This window comes from Anthonomus grandis, chromosome 15 (assembly GCF_022605725.1).
Source record: "Anthonomus grandis grandis chromosome 15, icAntGran1.3, whole genome shotgun sequence".
In the NCBI taxonomy this organism is placed as follows: Eukaryota; Metazoa; Arthropoda; class Insecta; order Coleoptera; family Curculionidae; genus Anthonomus; species Anthonomus grandis.
In genome coordinates this window covers 1,328,660-1,343,953 of record NC_065560.1, presented here as the reverse complement: position 1 = coordinate 1,343,953, position 15,294 = coordinate 1,328,660, and the positions used below count along the sequence as shown (strand labels likewise).

Sequence of the window (15,294 nt, the reverse complement as noted above, 5' to 3'; positions counted from 1 at the left end):
TAATTTGTGGACTAGTCTGAGGACTAATTTAGTGTTTTTTAGAAAAATCACTAAAATCCGTTAACTAGAAGTCAAGATAATGGAATTCTTAGTCCAGGAGTGCCGGTAAGGAAGAAAGTAATTTGTCTCTCATTGGAAAGTAAATATCTTGAGTTCTAGTAGTCCAAATTTGGAAATTATTCATTTGTTAATTTTCCTGAAGACTACTTTAGTGTTTTTTGAAAAAATCACTAAAATATATTGACTAGAAGTCAAGATAATGGAATTCTTAGTCCAGGAGTTCCTGTAAGGAAGAAAATAATTTGTCTCTCATTGGCAAGTGAATATCTTCGGTTCTAGTAGTCCAAATTCAGGAATTATTAATTTTTGAACTAGCCTGAAGACTACTTAAGTGTTTTTTAAAAAAAATCACTAAAATCCGTTGACTAGAAGTCAAGATAATGGAATTCTTAGTCCAAAAGTTCCTGTTAGGAAGAAAATAATTTGTCTCTCATTGGCAAGTGAATATCTTGGGTTCTAGTGGTCCCAATTTGGAAATTATTCATTTGTGAACTAGCGTGAAGACTACTTTAGTGTTCTTAAAAAAAATCACTAAAAACCGTTGACTAGAGGTCAAGATAATGGAATTCTTAGTCCAGGAGTGCCTGTAAGGAAGAAAATAATTTAATTTGTCTCTCATTGGCAAGTGAATATCTTGGGTTCTAGTGATCTAAATTTGGAAAGTATTAATTTGTGAACTAGCCTGAAGACTACTTAAGTGTTTTTTTAAAAAATCACTAAAATCCGTTTACTAGAAGTCAAGATAATGGAATTCTTAGTCCAGGAGTTCCTGTAAGGAAGAAAATAATTTGTCTCTTATTGGCAAGTGAATATTTTGGGTTCTAATAGTCTAAATTTAGAAATTATTGATTTGTAAACTAGCCTGAAGACTACTTAAGTGTTTTTTGAAAAAATCACTAAAGTCCGTTAACTAGAAGTCAAGATAATTGAATTCTTAGTCCGGGAGTTCCTGTAAGGAAGAAAATAATTTGTCTCTTATTGGCAAGTGAATATCTTGAGTTCTAGTAGTCCAAATTTAGAAACTATTGATTTGTGAACTAGCCTGAAGACTACTTTAGTGTTTTTTGAAAAAATCACTAAAATCCGTTGACTAAAGGTCAAGATAATGAAATTCTTAGTCCAGGAGTTCCTGTAAGGAAGAAAATAATTTGTCTCTCATTGGCAAGTAAATATCTTGGGTTCTAGTAGTCTAAATTTAGAAATTATTGATTTGTGAACTAGCCTGAAGACTACTTAAGTATTTTTTAAAAAAATCACTAAAATCCATTGACTAGAAGTCAAGAAAATAGATTTCTTAGTCCAGGAGTTCCCGTAAGGAAGAAAATAATTTGTCTCTCATTGGCAAGTGAATATCTTGGGTTCCAGCATCCAAATTGCGAAATTATTAATTTGTGAACTAGCCTGAAGACTACTTAAGTGTTTTTTGAAAAAATCACTAAAATCCGTTGACTAGAGGTCAAGATAATGAAATTCTTAGTCCAGGAATTCCTGTAAGGAAGAAAATAATTTGTCTCTCATTGGCAAGTGAATATCTTAAGTTCTAGTAGTCCAAATTTGGAAATTATTAATTTGTGAACTAGTTTGAAGACTACTTAAGTATTTTTTAAAAAAATCACTAAAATCCGTTTACTAGAAGTCAAGATAATGGAATTCTTAGTCCAGGAGTTCCTATAAGGAAGAAAATAATTTGTCTCTTATTGGCAAGTGAATATTTTGGGTTCTAATAGTCTAAATTTAGAAATTATTGATTTGTGAACTAGCCTAAAGATTACTTTAGTGTTTTGTAAAAAAAATCACTAAAATACGTTGACTAGAAGTCAAGATAATGGAATTCTTAGTCCAGGAGTTCCTGTAAGGAAGAAAATAATTTGTCTCTTATTGGCAAGTGAATATCTTGGGTTCCAGCATCCAAATTTGGAAATTATTGATTTGTGAACTAGCCTGAAGACTACTTAAGTGTTTTTTAAAAAAATCACTAAAATCCGTTTACTAGAAGTCAAGATAATGGAATTCTTAGTCCAGGAGTTCCTATAAGGAAGAAAATAATTTGTGTCTTATTGGCAAGTGAATATCATGGGTTCTAGTGGTCCAAATTTGGAAATTATTGATTTGTGAACTAGCCTGAAGAGTACTCAAGTGTTTTTTAAAAAAATCACTAAAATCTGTTGACTAGAAGTCAAGAAAATTGAATTCTTAGTCTAGGAGTTCCTGTTAGGAAAAAAATAATTTGTCACTCATTGGCAAGTGAATATCTTGGGTTCTAGTAGTCCAAATTTAGAAATTATTAATTTGTGGACTAGTCTGAAGACTAGTTTAGTGTTTTTTAAAAAAATCACTAAAATCCGTTAACTAGAAGTCAAGATAATGGAATTCTTAGCCCAGGAGTTCCCGTAAGGAAGAAAATAGTTTGTCTCTCATTAGTAAGTGAATATCTTGGGTTCTAGTAGTCCAAATTTGGAAATTATTAGTTTATAAACTAGTCTGAATACTACTCTAGTGTCTTTTGAAAAAATCACTAAAATTTGTTGACTAGAAGTCAAGATAATGGAATTCTTAGCCCAGGAGTTCCCGTAAGGAAGAAAATAATTTGTCTCTCATTAGTAAGTGAATATCTTGGGTTCTAGTAGTCCAAATTTGGAAATTATTAGTTTATAAACTAGTCTGAATACTAGTCTAGTGTCTTTTGAAAAAATCACTAAAATTTGTTGACTAGAAGTCAAGATAATGGAATTCTTAGCCCAGGAGTTCCCGTAAGGAAGAAAATAATTTGTCTCTCATTAGTAAGTGAATATCTTGGGTTCTAGTAGTCCAAATTTGGAAATTATTAGTTTATAAACTAGTCTGAATACTACTCTAGTGTCTTTTGAAAAAATCACTAAAATTTGTTGACTAGAAGTCAAGATAATGGAATTCTTAGCCCAGGAGTTCCCGTAAGGAAGAAAATAATTTGTCTCTCATTAGTAAGTGAATATCTTGGGTTCTAGTAGTCTAAATTTAGAAATTATTAATTTGTGATCTAGCCTAAAGACCACTTAAATGTTTTTTGAAAAAATTATTAAAATCCGTTAACTAGAAGTCAAGATAATGAAATTCTTAGTCCAGGAGTTCCTGTAAGGAAGAAAATAATTTGTCTCTTATTGGCAAGTAAATATCTTAGGTACTAGTAGTCCAAATTTAGAAATTATTGATTTGTGAACTACCCTGGAGGTTACTTAAGTGTTTTTTGAAAAAATCACTAAAATCCGTTAACTAGAAGTCAAGATAATGAAATTCTTAGTCCAGGAATTCCTGTAAGGAAGAAAATAATTTGTCTCTCATTGGCAAGTAAATATCTTGGGTTCTAGTAGTCCAAATTTAAAAATTATTGATATGTGAGCTAGTCTGAAGATTTTCTTAGTCTTTTTTGAAGAAATCATTCAAATCCATTCACTACAAGTCAAGATAATAACTGTGAATTAAATTATAGTGATAAGAACCAGTAGCACTTTGATAATCTAAGTATTTTACAAGAGCCTAACAAATTCCTATGTTAGCAGAACCTAGACATCTTTAAAGAACAAACCAGTGTGCTTAAAATTAATAAATACTTACATGGATGCAGCGTCTTTTATCCTCTGTAAAGCTAAAAGGGCAGCAGTGGATGTTAGAGATCTAGTAGGGTCGGCGGCAAGAGCTAGGCTGATGTCTGGCGATGTTGGTAGAAGTGTATGTTTCGGAATATCTGAAATAAATAGGTCAGTATCAATATTTGAAGATTTTGGCTAAATTTTATCATTAAAAATGCTTTAACATTTTGATTATCCAGAAGAAGAATTCAATTTAGAGAGTGATAGTCAGTAGATTTGATTCTTGTTTGTCATCAAAAAACCCGTTTACACTGTCGTATTTTCCCAGAACCGAATATCTAATTACGTCCGGGTTAATTAGCTCATCTAGTTACATGTACGCTCGCATCAACAATAAAGCGCGCTGTCGACAATTAAAACGAGAATAAGAAGATCAACGGGTCAGCACCAATATAAATCATCATAATAATAAAATCAGAAATGCGGTACAAACTGATGATGATGATGATGATGAAGGTGCCTTATGATGATGGTTGTGCTGCACTGAATAATGAGGACGTTTTATTATTATTATGTTAGTTTGCTTGTTATGGGTTGTTATGTCATAATTCTTACTTTGTAAGTTTCGCAATATTCTTTGATTTGTGCTACAAGGTGTAAACATTCTGATAAGACTGACTGAAGAGGCTGTTCGGAAACGCCGTGAGGGCGCGCCACTATATCATACAAATATAGTCCCCCATGACGATTAACTTTATTAGTAAATGTAAAAGTTAAATTACGCCACTCTAATGGGGATAATGTGAATCACGACGACGATATCCAATAAAGACACAATATTCAATTATTTTAAACGATCTCGATTAGAGATAAAGTAATCTTTTACCCTGAATGTGCACTTAACATATCAATTGTTGCTAAACATGCGATAATGGCGCACGAGGGTGAGTGAGAGGTGACCTTGCACGAATTTTCCGTCAGTATGAGAGTTTTTGTAATTAAACGAAAGACAAATTCAAATTAAGTCATTATTTCCCTTCAAAGCCATCCTCAGGAATCACACTATAATGATGTAAAAAAATTATGAGACTAACATAAGTGGTTTACAAGTTATAACCGAAAATGTCGGCTAGTACATAAATCTTGTAATTACATTATGGTTTTAACAACTTAAAGTGTGATGGCTCTAGGACCTTGTTGGACAAAACTCCCTATAAGTCAAAAAGTTTTAGAACTACAAAAATTGTTCTACTACGGAATTGTTTGGTAAGAAATTCTCTTTTTTAAACTAAAGCCCTTTTAAGAATATTCCCACTACTTCACAAGTTATTTTCATGGAAGGTTAATCACTGTTTTTCGTCTATATTATCTAATCTAATAACGCTGTTCTTATACTCAATATTGATATATAAAATTATATCTAATTTTAATAAACAGTGCTATTAAAATATATATTGCTTGTATATTTTCTGCAAAAACATTGTTTTTAATTTACAAAACCATTACCCCCCCCACCCACCCCAAACATTTGCCCAGTAAGAATTTTTTTTGAAAAATCACTGTTTTTCGTCCATAATATCCAATCTAATAGCACTGGTTTTGTATTATATATTTACTGATATTCAAATTTATAACTATATCAAATTTAAATAAAAAAAACTGGGTTATTAGATTGGATATTAACGACAAAACCAGTTGTTATCGATGTGTATTATTTTGGAAAACAATGATTTTTCAAAACAATCTTTTACTGGTAAGTTGTGTGGGGTGGGTGGGGGGCTAAGGGTAGGATTAATAAAAAACGATTTTTTTGCAGAACATATTTGCCTAAAAGAAAAATGCTTTTTATGAAAAATTATATTTATATAAAAAAATCTATAGTTTTCTCATATAATCTTGTTGGACAAAATTTCCTATAACTCAAAAATTTTTTAAACTATAAAAATCGTTCTACTACGGAATTGTTTGGTAAGAAATTCTCTTTTTTTAACTAAAGCCCTTTTAAGAATATTCCCACTACTTCACAAGTTATTTTCATGGAAGGTTAATCACTGTTTTTCGTCCATATTATCTAATCTAATAACGCTGTTCTTATACTCAATATTAATATATAAAATTATATCTAATTTTAATAAACAGTGCTATTAAAATAAATATTGCTTGTATATTTTCTGCAAAAACATTGTTTTTCATTAACACAACCCTTACCCCCCCACCCACCCCAAACATTTGCCCAGTAAGAAATTCCTTTGAAAAATCACTGTTTTTTTCCATATCATCCAATCTAATAGCACTGTTTTTGTATTAAATATTTACAAATATTCAAATTTATAACTATATCAAATTTAAATAAAAAAACTGTGTTATTAGATTCGATATTAACGACAAAACCAGTTGTTATCGATGCGTATTATTTTAGAAAACAATGATTTTTCAAAACAATTTCTTACTGGTAAGGTGTGTGGGGTGGGTGGGGGGCTAAGGGTAGTATTAATAAAAAACGATTTTTTTGCAGAACATATTTGCCTAAAAGAAAAATGCTTTTAAAAAAAATTATAGGTAATAAAACATCTATATAGGGTGTCCCGAAATTACATCGCAATATTTTACCAGCGGTATCTCTGTCTAAAAATAAGACAAAAACTTCATATACAGGAATCTTGAAAAGTGAATCGTTTTTATGTTACAAGGTGTTTTATAGTTCCTGGTTGTTTGTTAATATTTTTGAAACGCTTTGTCCTTATTTTTCGAAATTTTTATCGTATACTACTGTCATTGTTGCTAACTGATGTTACATTTTAGCATAAAATGTATACAGGGTCATTTAAAATTAGTGGTCGGCAAAGATAAAAATGTCTACACTTTTTTTCTGGTTATTTTTTAATTGTTTGGATAGTGAAATTAAAAAGAGCGAACATTTTTACATAAAAATGGTACTCTTGTCTTATTTCGTTAGAAGCCTCCGGTTTTAAGAAAAATAATTATTAAGTTTGAAGTAAACCATAACTTGGTATTGAAAACTATATATAAAATAAAAAATAGTAGCTTGCAGTGCTTGTTGACAATTTGTTTATTGCTTGAATTTTGTTTGATGTTTTGATTGGCATTTAAAAAAAAATAGGTCTTTGTGTAAATTCTCATGAAATTCATTTTCTATTTTAAAGGCTACTCGCGCAATAAGGCGTAGGGCAACATTATGTCTCCAACAAAATGGCATTCACTTCGAATATTTCTTATAATATGTTTTCTTTTGTCTGTTTGTTTAGTTTGGTATTTTCAGTTTTTTTTTCTCAGCTAATAAGTTAATTTTTTGAATTTTTTTTTAATATTTACAATTTTGAAATAAAAATTTAAACAATAAAAACAGTTTTTGATCTTAAAATTAAGTATTTCTAATAATGTTATGTCATGTATCTCATTATACCTGATGATTAGTAATATACCTTTTAGTTTTATTAAACGTAATCAAAAATAATTTATGGGTGTAGGTTGCAAAACATTTGTCTGATTATTTCAAAAACGGGCAGTCTTATCGAAGTAACACAAGAGCACCTATTTTAATTAAAAATATTGATTCTTTTCGATTTTATTACCAAAATTATTGGAAAGTAGCTAGAAAAAAAGTTTTGAAGTTTTTAACCTTGCTGATCACTAATTTTAATCGACTCTGTATATATTCTAGCATAAAATGTTATAAAATGAGTTAGCAACAATAACAGTAGTATACGATAAAATTTTCGAAAAATAACGACCAGGCGTTTCGAAAATATTAACAAAAAACCAAATAGAAATTATAAAACACCCTGTAACATAAACACTATTCACTTTTCAAGATTGCTGTATATGAAGTTTTTGTCTTATTTTTAGTCAAAGATGCGGCTGGTAAAATATTACGATGTAATTTCGGGACACCCTGTATAATCTTGTTGGACAAAATTCCCTATAAATCAAAAAGTTTTTAAACTACAAAAATCGTTCTGCTATGGTATTGTTTGGTAAGAAATTTCCTTTTTTGACCTAAAGCCTTTTTTTAAATATCCTTAGTGTTTCATAAGATATTTTCATTTAAAGTTAATCACTGTTTTTCGTCCATATTATTTAATCTAATAACACTGTTCTTATACTTAATATTTATATATAAAATTATATCTAATTTAAACAAACAATGCTATTAAAATAAATATTGCATATATATTTTCTGCAAAAACATTGTTTTTCATCAACACAACCCTTACCCCCCCACCCACCCCAAACATTTGCCCAGTAAGAAAATTTTTTGAAAAATCACTGTTTTTCGTCCATAATATCCAATCTAATAGCACTGGTTTTGTATTATATATTTACTGATATTCACATATATAATTAAATCAAATTTAAATAAAAAAAACTATGTTATTAGATTGAATATTAATTATTAAACCAGCTATTATTCATGCGTATTATTTTGGAAAACAATGATTTTTCAAAACAATCTTTTACTGGTAAGTTGTGTGGGGTGGGTGGGGGGCTAAGGGTAGAATTAATAAAAAACGATTTTTTTGCAGAAAATAAGTGCCTGAAAAAAAATTACTTTTAAAAAAAATTATAGATGATAAAACATCCATAGTTTTTGTATCTATATTTTTCTCACATAATCTTGTTGGACAAAATTTCCTATAACTCAAAAAGTTTTAAAACTACAAAAATCGTTCTCCTACGGAATTGTTTGGTAAGAAATTCCCTTTTTTAGACTAAAGCCCTTTTAAAAATATTCTCACTACTTCATAAGATATTTTCATGGAAAGTTAATCACTGTTTTTCGTTCATATTATCTAATCTAATTACGCTGTTCTTATACTCAATATTGATATATAAAATTATATCTAATTTTAATAAACAGTTCTATTAAAATAGATATTGCTTGTATATTTTCTGCAAAAACATTGTTTTTAATTAACAAAAACATTACCCCCCCACCCACCCCAAACATTTACCCAGTAAGAAATTCCTTTGAAAAATCACTGTTTTTTTCCATATCATCCAATCTAATAGCACTGTTTTTGTATTAAATATTTACTAATATTCAAATTTATAACTATATCAAATTTAAATAAAAAAACTGTGTTATTAGATTGGATATTAACGACAAAACCAGTTGTTATCGATGCGTATTATTTTAGAAAACAAGGATTTTTCAAAACAATTTCTTACTGGTAAGGTGTGTGGGGTGGGTGGGGGGCTAAGGGTAGTATTAATAAAAAACGACTTTTTTGCAGAACATATTTGCCTAAAAGAAAAATGCTTTTTATAAAAAATTATATTTATATAAAAAATCTATAGTTTTCTCATATAATCTTGTTGGACAAAATTCCCTATAACTCAAAAAGTTTTAAAACTACAAAAATCGTTCTCCTACGGAATTGTTTGGTAAGAAATTCCCTTTTTTAGACTAAAGCCCTTTTAAAAATATTCCTACTACTTCATGAGATATTTTCATGGAAAGTTAATCACTGTTTTTCGTCCATATTTTCTAATCTAATAACGCTGTTCTTATACTCAATATTGATATATAAAATTATATCTAATTTAAATAAACAGTGCTATTAAATTAAATATTGCTTGTATATTTTCTGCAAAAACATTGTTTTTCATTAACACAACCCTTACCCCCCCCCACCCACCCCAAACATTTGCCCAGTAAGAAATTCCTTTGAAAAATCACTGTTTTTTTCCATATCATCCAATCTAATAGCACTGTTTTTGTATTAAATATTTACTAATATTCAAATTTATAAATATATCAAATTTAAATAAAAAAAACTGTGTTATTAGATTCGATAGTGACGACAAAACCAGTTGTTACCGATGCGTATTATTTTAGAAAACAATGATTTTTCAAAACAATTTCTTACTGGTAAGGTGTGTGGGGTGGGTGGGGGGCTAAGAGTAGTATTAATAAAAAACGATTTTTTTGCAGAACATATTTGCCTAAAAGAAAAATGCTTTTTATAAAAACTTATATTTATATAAAAAAATCTATAGTTTTCTCATATAATCTTGTTGGACAAAATTTCCTATAACTCAAAAATTTTTTAAACTATAAAAATCGTTCTACTACCGAATTTGGTAAGAAATTCTCTTTTTTAAACTAAAGCCCTTTTAAAAATATTCCCACTACTTCATAAGATATTTTCATGGAAAGTTAATAACTATTTTTCGTCCATATAACCTAATTTAATAACGCTGTTCTTATACTCAATATTTATATATAAAATTATATCTGTGGCATTTGGGAGATTTATGTTAACTCCAAAAAATGTTTTTTTTTGGAGGTACAGCATTACTAGTACAGCATTACTAGTAAGTCGGTTATACTTTGGTAAAATATCGATAAGTCCTATTTGCTTAATATTTAATCGGTATAATCATGTTAAAATATCATATCATGTGTTAAAAAAAAACTAAGGTAAAACAATTTGATACAATTGTGATAAGTGGTAGTTATCATGATTAAACCAAATATCGTAAAAATTATTTAGATCATTTTGTGTTATGTCCCACTTACCATATTTCTACCAAAAAAAAAATCCGTTTTAATTAGTTGTTTTGTGAATTCTTCTATGTAAGTGGGATATAACATAAATGTACCAAATTTTTTTTCCAGTGTATTTGTACTTATCATAATGACTCGTTTATACTCGTTCGTCGTCGCCAAGACGACAGCGTATTATTGTTCCCCTGATTGGTCAAGGCTACCGGTTTTTGAACAACTGATCACTTTTATAGAGCCGGAACAGACTGATACTTGCCTAAGCCTTGAAAATAACCCACATCTTCCATCGTCACCAACTGATTTCAGTTCTGGATCTAGTAAATTATGGGAACCATCAAATAAAGAGCAGATGACTGACAATGAAGCTGATGTTTCTGAAGAAACCCAAAATGAGTCAGACGATGACATCCCTTTATCGCTAATTGCAAATGCAACTAGAAAGAGAAAAAAGAGCAGGGTTTAATGCAAAGAAAATTCCGACAAAGTCGTTCTGATAGTAGAAAAAAAGGCGAGGCGTATGTTACTGCCAAAGGTAAGAGTATTCTAGCAAAAACGTCAAGACCAGTTTCTGAAGGCTGCCGAGCAAAATGCCATTTAAAAACTGCCCATATTGACATGAAGCAAATCTTTACTGATTACAGAAACCTACCAAGTAGAGATATACAGAAAAGGTATTTAGCTAGTTTAGGTCATCTCATTTGCTAGAGATTTTATTAATACTTTTCCGGCTTATGAGAGCCATTACTCAAAAAATCATACTACAAAATGATATTTAGCACAACACTTAAACTTCCAGATATTGTATACGCTTTATAAAGAAAAATTCGAGAGTACAAGATCTGATCCAACTACAAAGCCTTTGAGTATAACTGTTTTTCGCAATGTTTTCATAACCTTAAACTTAAAATTTAAGAAACCAAGTAATGATACGTGCAAAACGTGTGACGCATTTTCTCTAAAATTAAAATGTTCTGTCGACGAGGAGGGAAAAAACCCAATTAAAAACGGAGAGTCAACGACATCAGGACAAGGCTTCCTTTCACTATGCAATAAAAACAGGTGATAAAGAAAAAAGTAGGCAAAGTTTAGGCAGGATTATAGTAGCGGCATTTGACTTACAAAAGTGTTTGGCTACACCCAACTTGACTGCTAGTGTATCTTTCTACAAAAAAAACTTCGTGTTACATATGGCACGAAGGTGTAGCACAACGAGGAGCCGATGAGATCGCATCTTGCTTGTTTCAGTTTATTAAGGACTTACCAGACCATGTGGAAACTCTAATCCTCTATTCTGATACGTGTCCTGGTCAAAATCGGAATAGCATATTACCGATGATGTTCTTAAAAGCACTTGATGACAAGAATACGTTGAAAGAAATTCATCAGAAATTCCTAGTTCCAGGGCATACTCATTTAGAGTATGATACCGATCATGCCACTATAGAACGGTTTGTGAAAAAACGCAATCCCATAATCTCAGTGCCACAAGACTGGGTGCCTATAATAAAAATGTCTAGCCCTCATTTTTATGTAAAATTTATGAGACAGACAGATTTTTTTGGATTTTCCAAATTTAAAACACATTTCATAAAAAGAAATATTGCCAAGGATAAATCATCCTTTTCGTGGAACAGCATATTCTGGTTATACTACAAAAAGGATAATGACATAGGATTCAAATATACATTAAATTCCGATGAACATTTTCGATTTTTTACCATGCTAAGAAGAGGCAGATCTTGTTCAATGTCTAATATTGAAATACCTCCAGCATATAACGTGCCTTTAAATATAGACATATTAAAATATCAAGATATTCTTGACCTTCTGCCATTTATTGACCCAATCTATCATGGATTTTACAAAACATTAAAGCACACTCCAACCAAAACACCACAATATGTGAGCGACAGTGACAAATTGACATTAAGGTTTCAAAAATTGAGATTTTAGCCAACAGTGTATTAGAGTGTTTTAGAGATTTTTTCATAGAATTATTTTTAATTTTATATGTTTGAAACAAATATGATATGTGCCATTTTATTAAAAACAGAATTATGTACACATATTTTCCTTACTATATCTAAATCTTGATATATTAAAGTATTTAGTGATAATTACTAGTTTTATTTATTTATTATATGCGATTTAAAAAACCCGCCCGCAACTTAAAATGTCTGTACTGAGCAACATTAATTTTGGAGTTATCATATGTGTCCCAAATGCCACCCATATCTAATTTAAATAAACAGTGCTATTAAAATAAATATTGCGTATATATTTTCTGCAAAAACATTGTTTTTTTATCAAAACAATCCTTACCCCCAACCACCCCAAACATTTCCTTAGTCAGAAATTCTTTTGAAAAATCACTGTTTTTCGTCCATAATATCCAATCTAATAGCACTGTTTTTGTATTAAATATTTACTAATATTCATATTTATAATTATATCAAATTCAAGTAAAAAACTGTTTTATTAGATTGGATATTTATGACGAAACCAGTTGTTATGTATGTGTATTATTTTGGAAAACAATGATTTTTCAAAACAATCTCTTACTGGTAAGTTGTGGGGGGTGGGTGGGGGGCTAAGGGTAAGGTTAATAAAAAACGATTTTTTTGCAGAAAATAATTACCTGAAAGAAAAATGATTTTTAAAAAAATTATAAGTAATTAAAAAATCTATAGTTTTTGTATCTATACTTTTCTCATATACTCTTGTTGGTCAAAAATCCCTATAACTCAAAAAGTTTTTAAACTACAAAAATCGTTAAGAACATTCCCGCTATTTTTAAAAATATTTTCAGGCAAACTTAGTGGTAACGTACCAGAATAACTACCCCAACTTAAACCGCCTTAGCTACCTTAATTTTTATTTCAAAGTAACCCTCAAACCAATCCTCAGAAATCCCACAACAATCGCTCAATATACCAGGAAAAAAAGGCGCTGAAGTGAGATCGATTCTTCGATTTTCTTCTTTTGCTCCTATGTGATATATTACTTACAATTTGTAGTTTATTACCGTTCTTTGTTTTTGTTTGCTTCATGTGGATTACCATTGCGAGGTAGATGATGGGTCGTATCACGCGTGAGTCGCTTCAAGGATTTCCTATAATAATTACGGAAAAAAGAGCATCTTATGTTGAAAGGTTCTTATTTATTCGAGACGTGCATCGATGAAGTTAATGCAGGGTTAATATTTATTAATGTCATTGAGTGGCCTTTTTTTTCAAACGGTTTATGAATTGTAGGTATAGTAGATCAGAAAATGTGATTATACAATAAAAAGCCCCTATACATATATCATTGAGAATATCTTAAGAAATAGCGGGAATATTCTTCTTCTAAAAGGGTTTTAGTCTAAAATAAGGCATTTCATAGGAAAACGTTTCTTGTAATTTTAATAAAATAAAGTATCTACGTTGCGACACTACCAAATGCCTTTGCCAAGTCCAACAACATGTTAGTTGAGTGAGACATCGTCTTTGATATTATAGTTCGTTTATTGTGTGCGGAGGACTAAAAACCACATTTACTTTTTGATGACAGATGTTGGTCAAATTTGAGATTCGAAATTTGTTATCAAATTTATGCAAAGTCAAAATTGTGACTTCAAATTCCCCAAGGACGTTGAAAAATACGTCAAAGCCCTGGGAATTATAAAGAGTTATCGCAAATTTCATGTTCAAAAATCATGTCCAATGCACGGAAGACATAGAAAAACTACCTTAAATAATCATCAAATCCATATAATTTCTTAAAAGCTACACGTGTTTCGCTCCTATCGGAACATCATCAGGCCTAAAAAATACATTAAGATATTTTTCACAAAAATAGTGTATTTTTTAGACCTGATGATGCCCCGATAGGAGCGAAACACGTGTAGCTTAAAAAAATTATATGGATTTGATGAGACCGTGACTTTGTGTTCTTATCTTTGTTTTGTTTTCGTTTGGTCTCTTGAAGAAAAATGGATGATACGTTTCTACCTTAAATACTTTGAAAAATAAACAAATTAAAAACAAATAAACAGTTAGTTAATTAAAAAAAATATATATGTAGTGTAATGACAACCTCGAAACTTAGAGCCGAAGATGCGACAAGAGTGAAACGAGCGGCGGACACACCTAGCGCCATCTCGGGGACATACACGGCAGAAAGTTGTGGAGAGAGCCTTCGTCGCTAGGTGGCCAGCTCGGAATATTGGCGCGACTTTTAAATCGTAGCAACCAAATACAGTCTAAATAAGCGTTTCTGGTAGACTTAAGTCATTGTGCTTAGTATATCAGTTAATTATTTTTGTGTATAGAAGTTTTTAATTTTGCTCCTAAACAGATAGTAAGAAGGCTAAATGGAAAACACTAATTTTATTTAAAAACTAATTCAAATTCATGGAAGTCGTGCGTCAAGTTTATGGAAAATGTACGTTATAAAAGACATGAAAATTGTGTCAAATGCCTGGAAAAAAACATAATATTATGTAAAGAGCATAAAAATGATTGAAAAATATCTGAAAGAGATCACGGTTTCCTCAGGCAAGTGATACCAGGACTCTCTCTGCCGATAACTTCATGTGTTCCCTCCTATAGTCTTTTAGGTGAAAAAAAATTGCGAGAGACAATGTAGAAACACTCTGTTCTCAATTCTGCATTATTATGTTGGTGAAGAGTGTGTAGTCTAGCCGAGAGTTCATGTTTTTATATAAAGTTTATTTCAAGACTCCTCGTTTATATCGCTAAATCGAATAATAATTATTTCTTCAGTCTAAAGTACTTGGTCCGCACGCACTTTCCTTTTACTTTCCTACGCAAGAAAAAAAAATCACGCACGCCCAAACACGATTACTCGTTCTGCAATTAAAATGATATTACAGCAAAAAAAGTCCAAGGTTCTATATACGCGACAGTGTAATGATAACCTGTGAGTACCACGTTTTATAACCATTTTATTGTATAGGTCTTTTAATTACAAATGGTTCCTTCGTATAAGCTGTTGCATAATATTTACCAATTAGTCCGACAGCTAAACTAATTGCTTATCTTATTTTACTTAATGGCATATTTATCAAAATATAGCATTAATAATAATATGTCAATGCTATATTATAGCCATTATTTATTCGTAAAATCTAGG

The 15,294-nt window shown here is 30.4% G+C and overlaps 1 protein-coding gene across 3 annotated transcripts in view; it reads right to left on the bottom strand.

Annotated features, from left to right (window-relative positions):
* LOC126745065 (Krueppel-like factor 7) overlaps positions 1–15,294 on the bottom strand; it is a 193,977-nt gene that overhangs the window by 14,338 nt on the left and 164,345 nt on the right. For all 3 annotated transcript variants that reach the window (XR_007663420.1, XM_050452754.1, XM_050452756.1), the window contains exon 5: positions 3,652–3,781. Coding sequence is in view for 2 of the 3 variants with exons in the window: in XM_050452754.1 (XP_050308711.1) it covers positions 3,652–3,781 (130 nt within the window). In the remaining variant the exon portion in view is untranslated. The remainder of the gene's footprint in view (positions 1–3,651; positions 3,782–15,294) is intronic.